An 8,929-nucleotide genomic window follows, 5' to 3' on the forward strand; every position below is an offset into this window, starting at 1 on the left:
AGGCGGGGAGGGGCGCGCAGCCGGCGGGGCGGCCTGTGCCGGGCCCTGGGCTCCTGGGAGCGAGAAGCAGCCCGGGCGGACCCGTCAGACAGCTGGGGAGGGCCGGCACGTGGGCCCTGTGAAGAGGCCACTGGAGTTCAATCAAGGGAGGAACATCTTAGGTGACCGGGAAAGAGAGGACTGTGGCTCAAACCCCCGGTGGTGGTGTGGACGGTTAGGGTGTGGGGTACAAAGAAAGAGGAATCAAGGGGGCTGCGGGATGGGCGGATGGCGGAGGAGTTGGAGTAAAGGATGTGCTGGGAAAATCTAGAGCAGCGGTTCTCAACCTTCCTAATGCCACGACCCCTTAATACAGTTCCTCATGTTGTGGTGACCCCCAACCATAAAATTATTTTCGTGGCTACTCTATAACTGTAATTTTGCTACTGTTATGAATCATCATGTAAATATCTGATATGCAGGATGTATTTTCAGTGTTACAAATTGAACATAGTTAAGGCACAGTGATTCATCACAAAAACAATATGTAATTATATATTGTGAAATATTTATTTCTAATTACAAATAAATGAAAGTTTGTCTTGAAGCATGGAGACGGATAGAGGAGCGGTGTCTCGGTTCCTAAGACCATCGAGAATATGTGTTTTCCGATGGTCTTAGGCGACCCCGGTGAAAGGGTCATTTGACCCCCAAAGGGGTCACCACCCACAGATTGAGAACCGCTGATCTAGAGACCTTTTTGGACGTGTGAACTTGAACATGCCTATTAGACTTCTAAATGGAGATGTGTGAACTCGAAGATGGTCATTAGACTTCTACACGTAGCTACAGATGTTCTGGCAACTGAATATAGAAGTCTCGTGTTGATGGGGCATCAGAACTGGGCATACACCTGTGGGAGTGAGCTGCGTAAACCTTAAGTAGATTTTAAAGCTTGGATGACAGAAAAGCTACTGAAGAAGTCCTACTTTCGAGCCGAGACCTGGGGGACTCTCTAACATCTAGAATTTGGGGAGTGAAAAGGAGGATGTCAGCAAAGATGAAGAAGGAACAGTAAGGGAGGAGGAGGGAAACCAGGTGTCCTAGAAGCCAAGTGGAGATAATTCTTTCAGAATGATTAACTTTGTTGAATTCTGCTGGGAAGTTGAGTAGGATCATCAGCCTTGCCCATACTCTCCATCCAAGCAACACAACGCCAGGACGTTGTTTTCACTCCCTAGTGCGCCTCCAGCCCTTAAAGTGGTGCCTACCACGTGGTCAGTGCTAGATAAATATTTACAGCATGCATAAATGGTAGATACATACGTATTCATTGACAAGGCCTACGTTCTTCCACGTGCGCACAAGAGATGCGTGGGTATTTCAAATTGAAAAATGACTTCAGCAGGATTGGGAGAGGAAATCATGTTTAAGTTAGCACATGGATATATTATGCCAAGTAACCCATCACAAAATGTACCCTTGTGTATGTTTTCAACTTCATTTCTTATATATGTAGTTGTATTTATTAAAGGAAAGCATGTCAGATTATCACTCTGGGTGAGGGAGTTGCAGGGTTTTTTAATTAAACTCTTTTAGGTCTATTGCAGTTTAAATGAAGCACTATAAAAACATTGCCAAGTTTTTCCCAACTGTTTACCCACATATATTTCCCAAGGTACTATATTTTAAGGTTTAGGTGATCAAGTTTTCTACCAAATAATTAAATTCCCAATGTAGACTCAGGGTTATGTGAGTTTACTGTGGGCATTATATAAAAAGTATTAGACTGATTCATGCATCCAAGAAACTCATGGTTAAAGTAATGTAATAAGTAGAAAACAATAAATTACTATGTGGATAATTACTGTGCATGCCAGATTGGGAGAAAAAGAGGGAAGATTAATGGGTAGGTGGGCAGTTAAAGTTTTTTGTAAGAAGTGGGTATATTTAGTTGAAGAATGTGCCTTATTGGGACAGTTGGATATAGGAAGGCTAGTCTTCTTTTTTCCCCTTCTAATTAGTACTTTCACTATTATGAATAATAATTAGTGAGAATTAATCATTAAATCTCTTTCTTAAGAGCATCAGCACCGTAATGGCCATAGCTGGAATAACCTTGCTTATAAGAAGTGTTCGACTGGTAAGTTTAAAAGTAAACAACGCAATATGATAAGCAGTAGACAGTTAATTTTTCCTATTTATTTTATTTATTTATTTAAAAGATTTTTTTATTGGGGAATCGGGGAAAGGGGAACAGACAAGTTGCTGTCATTTTGTTCTTCAGTCTAGTTGTGGAGGATGTTGCTTCACTGGCTCAAGTTGACACCATCATTGCGCTCTTCCCGGGCGAGGCAGATCAGTCACCGGCTTCTGGACGGCCGCTCACTGTGGCTGTTGGCCGCTCACGCTGGCTGCTGGCTACACACAGTAGCCCATGGCAACCCACTGCCACAGGGGCTGCAGCCTACGCCGTCGCCAGCGACTCATGGCAGCCCAGCTCCAGGTTGAGCTGTTGTTCAGCATCTTAGCTGTAGAGGGCAGTGTCACTGGCCCTCATATGTGGGATCCGAACTGGGGCCCTCTGGCATCCCAATCCAGCTCTTAACCAACGCGCCACTCAGCTGGCCCCTGCCAAGATCTTTTTAAATACTAACTGACTTTTAGTATTCATACCCTTCCAAGCTTCAGGCCATGGTGATGTTTCATCTCATTCAAGTCAGTGGTGATCAGATTAAACTGGAGAGGATCCAGGTCAGACTCTGACTTATTTCTAGAGCACTCCCTCCCATTGACACTAATTCATCAGTGCCACTTAGGGCACAAAACCACACTGGGAGCCATCTCTGTGGACATTAGCCCATATTTCTCTGGTTTTCCCACATACTTTCCATAAACAACTTTTGTCAGGTGACTCACTTGAACTCTTCATCGTTTGATTTAGGATTTCTCCTCTCTTTTATTTACATTTCACATATTTCACATTCTTGAATGAATGCTGACAATATAGATCCAGAATCCTTTTCCCTCTACGTTTCTTAAAAATTCAGAAAAATTTTGTAACACCTCATTGTATCTCTATGCACCAGTTGTTTATTTTTTGCCACAGTTGTACTTTCTCTTTCTCCTTCTGTGAAACGATTTGAAAGCAAGTAGCAAACATGAAACTTGCCACATAAATCATAATGTACTCCCTAAGAACAAGAATATTTTCCTACATAACCACATTAATATCCCATCAAATAAATTTAACATTTTTTGCAGTAATATTATCTAAAATACAGTTCATATTCAGAATTACGTACTCAAAAAGCTATTTTGAGAACATAAATCTGAATATGAACTGTTTTTTTTCCCAGTCAAAAATTCCACAAGGATCATGCATTGTATTTAGCTGTCATGTTTCTTTAGTCTTCTTTAATCTAGAATATTACCCCACCTTACCTGTATTTAAAATTTTTGTCTCTCATGATGCCATTTTTGAAGAGTCCAAGCCAGTTGTCTTATAGAATGTCCCACAATTTGGATTTGTATGTTTCCTCATTAGATTTAGCATAAACAAGGTTGTGGTGTATACTTCTTATAGTATTGTATCAAGAGGCTTATAATGTCAGTTTGTCCTATCACATTATAAAAAATAAGTAATAATCCCTTATTATCATCTAATCCCACTCCATATTAAAATTTCCTTGATTGCCTCAATGATGTCTTTTTTTTTTTTTAAGCTGAGCCATCCTACCTGTCTGTTGGCAGCTCAGTGGCTGCTCAGCTCGGGCTGGGAATCTAACCACTGATGCTCAGAGCTCAAACTCTTGAGCGAGCTCTTAACTGACTGAGCCACTCAGCCGGTCCTAATGATGTCTTTTTTAAATTGCTAATCTATTCAGCAGGATTCAAATGGTCCAGATATATTTGTTTATTATATTCTTGTCTCATTCGTTTTATAACAATCCACCCCTTTCCCCTACATTTTCCCCCAAGCCATTGATTTGTTAGAGCAACCAAGTCATTTATCCCATTGAATGTTCCACGTTTTGGATTTGTCTGCTACAGTATTTTTCTTCTTTGGAATGTTTTTTGTGTGATGTTTAGTTCAACTTTACTGTCTTAGGAAGATGGGTGCTAATTTATCCTTCTGCATATGTGAAGCTCTTACCTAGCCTTGATAATGAGTGAAGCTCATCCCTATAGTACTCTTAATATGGAAGACATAGGTATAAAATGTTGACTAACTTCAGGGCATTAGGTATTAGGTATTTAATTAAATTCCTAATATTGGCCTTTTAGGGGCGGGGGGGGGAGCTTTTGCTCCTATGAGATAAAAAATAAGAAAAAAAATCTTGTTGATTAAGAGTTCTAATTTAATTTGACTCAGCTTTGTTTAGGTTCGCCAAACAGTACCTGCATGAATAGATTGTACATCTATAGAACAGGATAGTGACTGTTTCACCAGACTTGTGTGGTGCCAAGTACTCACTGCTTTTTGATGAATTGCATCATATTTTGAGGTTGTAAACTTTTTAGAAGTTAGGAGTTTCTTTAGTTCTCTATATAGTAGCTTGAAATAGTATAATAGTAACAAAGATTTCTAAATAACAGTCCTAGAAACACTTTTAATTAAATCATATTAAAATATTAACATAAAATTAAAACCCAAATAATCTTTCAATGGTTTATGTTTTGTTAAATGTTTAAATACTTGAACATACTTAATTTAAAGTGAAAATAATAATGAAATGTATTTTTCTCCTTGTAAATCAGACATCAAAATTTACAAGTTCTTCAGATATTCCAGTAGAGTTTATAAGAAGGAATGTTAAATTACGTGGACGATTACGCCGAATAACCGAGAATGGTTTGGAAATTGAACATATTCCAATTACTCTACCTATTATATCTTCATGGAGAAGTAAGTAAGGTGCAAGAATAATAAGATTAACTATTTTAGTGTCCCTTTATTAGACGTTATTTTTAAAATAGCAAATAAAATGTCTTTTTAATTTTAATAACTCCAAACTCTTGGCCTTATGTACAAGGAACTGTTTAATTTAGCTTCAGATTTCTTTTCTTCCTTACCTCCTTTTTTTTTTTTCACCCACTCATTATCTCATTCAGCCATTCAAGCATTCATTCCACAAATACTGAGCACCTGTTATGTTAAGTGGACAAGCAGTTTATACAGTGTTATTGGTAGTAAGAGCTCATATTACTAAAATATCTATCTATAGCTTTGTGTGTGTGTGTGTGTGTGTGTGTGTGTGTGTGTGTGTAAATTTGTAGAAATAAATCTGAAAGGTTAAAAAAAAGGTAAATTATTTAAACCCCATATCCTGTTGTGGAGGTTACTGAAATGGAATTTTGATATTATTCCATCTGTTATATACTTGTTTTAAAAGAAAACTTGAATATAGAAATAGATGGACCTACACTTAGAGAGTCTGGGTATTTATAAATGAACATAATATAATCTGTTGGTTTTTGGAATTTGCTTTTGCAACATGGTGTTAAAGCTAAACTTTTCCACCTAACCTTTTTAGAAGAGCCTTGTGGTGTTTTGCTGGTGAAGCTGGCTGGAGTAGAACTCACCGAAACTGGGAAGATGTGGTTACAAAATGAACTAAAACCTTCCCAACTTTTATGGTTCCAACTTCTCGGAAAGGAGAATTCAACACTCTTTTGCTATCTTTTAGTGAATAAGGTAAGTAGTGTGAAGAAATAATGAGCAAAAGTTTATTCTTCTTATTTATACATAAACATGTCTTTCATTAGAACCTTCAGTATATAATGGGACTGAATATTTTTTGTCTTTTTAAACTGCTCCTTACAGTGATTATGTATAGAGAACCAGGTGTTTTATATATATAAATTTTGTTATAAAATTTTATATATGTTTATGGTAGAAAAATAGAAATTAATCAAAAGGAAACAAAATTATTAAAGACTCTGGACATTGCTAATTTAAGGAGAATCTTTATACATTTATTTAGGCATGAGTATATGATATCATACTTATCAGAAACAACTTGTTGAGTGATGCTTGTCAACTGGAAACTACAAGAGCAAGGGTATTTTCTGAAGGTTAATATAGCTCAGTCTTTGAACACTGATCAGTAGTCAGTCATCTGAAAACATTGCCTCAGAGTTTTCTTACCTCTATGATTGCCCAAAACCACTGTGTAACTGGGATGCCCAGAGCTTCATCTGTGTTACTGGTGTTGCCGTGTCACCGTCCTGAGACCTCGGGTATACCCTACTCAACATTTTTGGTGGGTGATTACTGAAAAAAGAACATAAAAAATTAGTCGAAATGTTATTATGACAGGGTTAAGAGCAGTTCTTATTTTTTAAAGTCCCTTATTATATAACAAGAATAATCTGAAGAAAAAAGTACCTTACTTTTTTTACTTTACTTAATTTATTCTAATTAATGTGATTAGAATAGTAATATTTTAATTCTTAAAAGTTTTTTGATTTATTAATAGAAAACCTCATGAAATCTATAAATCGTTGTATGTTCAGATCATATTCAATTCTTTCAAAATAAGAATTATCCGACACTGAATGCTTGAAGCATCTTATATTTAAAAGTAAGTTGATAATACAAAATTAAAAGATGCCAAAGGCCTTACAATCATATTATCTTCTCTTTCCAGTTGAGGGGCATATTTTATCTATCTTCAAAACCACCTTGTGGAATCACTGTTTTTATTCCCGTTCACAGGTGGAACTCAGGGTGACCGAGTGGAAGAGCCTGTATTGCACACCCAGCTCAGCTCTTCCTGGCTCCTGAGCCCTCATTTCACTTTATATATTTTACCTTCTATTGCTTCCTATGAGGTGACCAAAGTATACATGTATATCATGGTAATTTACTTCTTGAACTTTACTAATGTGTGAGGTTGAATTTTAATTTTTCTGATTTTGGTGTAAGGAAATGAGCTCTTAAAATTTAAAAGATTGAGAAGAATATGATAAACCTTTAAAACTGTATTAACGCCTTAGCATCATATACCAAAAGTTAACTGCATTTAAAATAGCAAAAGTTTACTTTGTTTCTTTAGATAGTCCTAGAAAATATCTCCTACTGTAAACCTGGAGTCTTCACATTTTTAGAATTTAACTATAAATGATTTGTCTAATGAAGCTATGAATTTACTAATACTTGGTTAAAATTAATATTTAACTGTAAATTACTTGTCTAATGAAGCTATGAAATTACTAATACTTGGTTAAAATTAATCTTGTTAGGTTAAAACCCCACAAGGACTGTAGAAATAGCTAAGCCGGATCTCCTTTATACTGTAAATTAGTGGGTTTCATTAGGAAGTGAGGTATCCTATGAATGAAATTTCCTGAAGGATGAAGGTTCAAGGACAGGCCTATTTTTATGTTAATTATTTTGTGGAAAGGCTTCTAAAAATTCATTTACATGCCAGTGCCTTCCTAGACACTAGAATTCTCAACTAATTTAACAGTTCAGTGATGATTCAGTTCATTTTGCATTTGTCTACTTTTTCATTTCTTTTGCTGTGGCCTCCTGTCGTTTTGCTATCATGTGTGCTCCATTCCCCCTCCAAACAACAACAAACAACCCAAAAAACCCTTTATGTATACTTTACCGCTTCTTTGCCTCTTTGGGTTAGGAGACTTATCAGCTAGTGGAGAACTCTGTGTTTGTTATAAAAGAGGCAATTGACTGAGCAAGGATCTCTTCCAGTATTGAGATTCTTGGATTTAGCATTAGCTATTTTAAGCTCTTGGGGACCCTTTTGCTTTATATTTTTTCTTTTCCCTGGAGGACTAAAGTTGATGAATGACTGATTTTAAAGTAAATGGATGTTATGGGTATACTAGCAATTTTCTTAAATAATTGGTTTGTGTTTTTTTTTATTCAAGGGTAGATATTTTAGTGTGAGTCTGAATGAAGAAATTTTGAGAAGAGGCCTTGGCAAAACTGTTCTTGTTAAAGGGTTAAATTATGATTCTAAAATCTATTGGAAAATTCACAGAAACTTACTTAAAGCTGAATTAACAGCCTTAAAAAAAGGAGAAGGAATATGGAAGGAAGAATCTGAAAAAGAAAGTTATTTGGAAAAATTCAAAGACTCTTGGAGAGAAATGTGGAAAAAAGACAGTTATTTTAAAAAAACTGGATCAGATCTCAACCTGAAAAAAAGTTATGACAAATTTAGAAGTACTTATGAAGCATGGAAAGACCACTACTTAATACTGAAGTTCAAAGAACTCATGAGTCGCATACACTTTCGTAGAAAAGGGTGAAATATTCCAAGAGGTCTGGAGGTGACCAACTCTGAAAAGAGTAAAACATGTAAATATATGGATATTTTTCATTGAGTTGAAATGGAAATTTCCTGAAATGATCAAAGTCGTATTCTAATGGTATTTAAATATTTAAAAGATAATTGTTACAAGTGTAATAGAATAATTTAAACAAATTGTGATTAATGTAATATATTTTTAGGGAAAAAACAATAAAAAGTCAGCAGGTTTGAAGGATCTATACATGTAGTGCTAACATTTGAAGAGTGAGTTTAACTATTGGCTATTGTGTTATTTTGGTTACTTTGAGTAGCCATGTTTATTTTTCCAGTTTTATCAACTTTGATTATTTATAATAAAGGAACTGTTTATACCTCATGTCTGAGGCTATTCTTTTCTCCTGGTTGCTTACTAACTGCTTGTGAATTGGGGACAGTGCTACAGGAGAAGTTCACTTAAACCATTCCTAGTAATAAACAAGGGCTAATTTCTACCTGTTGTTAGAGGAGGGAGATAATCCCGAGGACCAAAGACAATCTGCTGAGGATGGCAGCAGGAGGACAGAAAGAATAGGGCACCTTAATGGCCTTGTTGAACCCCAAAAGTAGCCAGTCCTTGAAAGGCCTTGCCTCCCAATTTCTCATTATGTGAAATAGTAAATTTGTTTATT

General features: G+C 36.3%; 1 protein-coding gene across 2 annotated transcripts; it reads left to right on the top strand.

Moving 5' to 3' along the window:
* Window positions 1–26: 26 nt before the first annotated feature.
* MISO1 (mitochondrial inner membrane subdomain organizer 1) lies at window positions 27–8,626 on the top strand. Of its 2 annotated transcripts, XM_019626510.1 has the most exons (5): window positions 27–161; window positions 2,063–2,122; window positions 4,741–4,888; window positions 5,517–5,677; window positions 7,876–8,626. In XM_019626510.1, exons 2-5 carry the CDS (start codon window positions 2,078–2,080, stop codon window positions 8,257–8,259), a joined length of 738 nt encoding a protein of 245 aa, XP_019482055.1. In that variant the 5' UTR covers window positions 27–161; window positions 2,063–2,077; the 3' UTR covers window positions 8,260–8,626. The 2 variants fall into 2 exon arrangements, with proteins under 2 accessions (XP_019482055.1, XP_019482046.1); XM_019626501.1 differs by lacking the exon at window positions 27–161 and having other exon boundaries at window positions 662–2,122.
* The last annotated feature ends 303 nt before the right edge of the window (window positions 8,627–8,929 follow it).

This window comes from Hipposideros armiger, unplaced genomic scaffold (assembly GCF_001890085.2).
Source record: "Hipposideros armiger isolate ML-2016 unplaced genomic scaffold, ASM189008v1 scaffold_16, whole genome shotgun sequence".
Classification (NCBI taxonomy): Eukaryota; Metazoa; Chordata; class Mammalia; order Chiroptera; family Hipposideridae; genus Hipposideros; species Hipposideros armiger.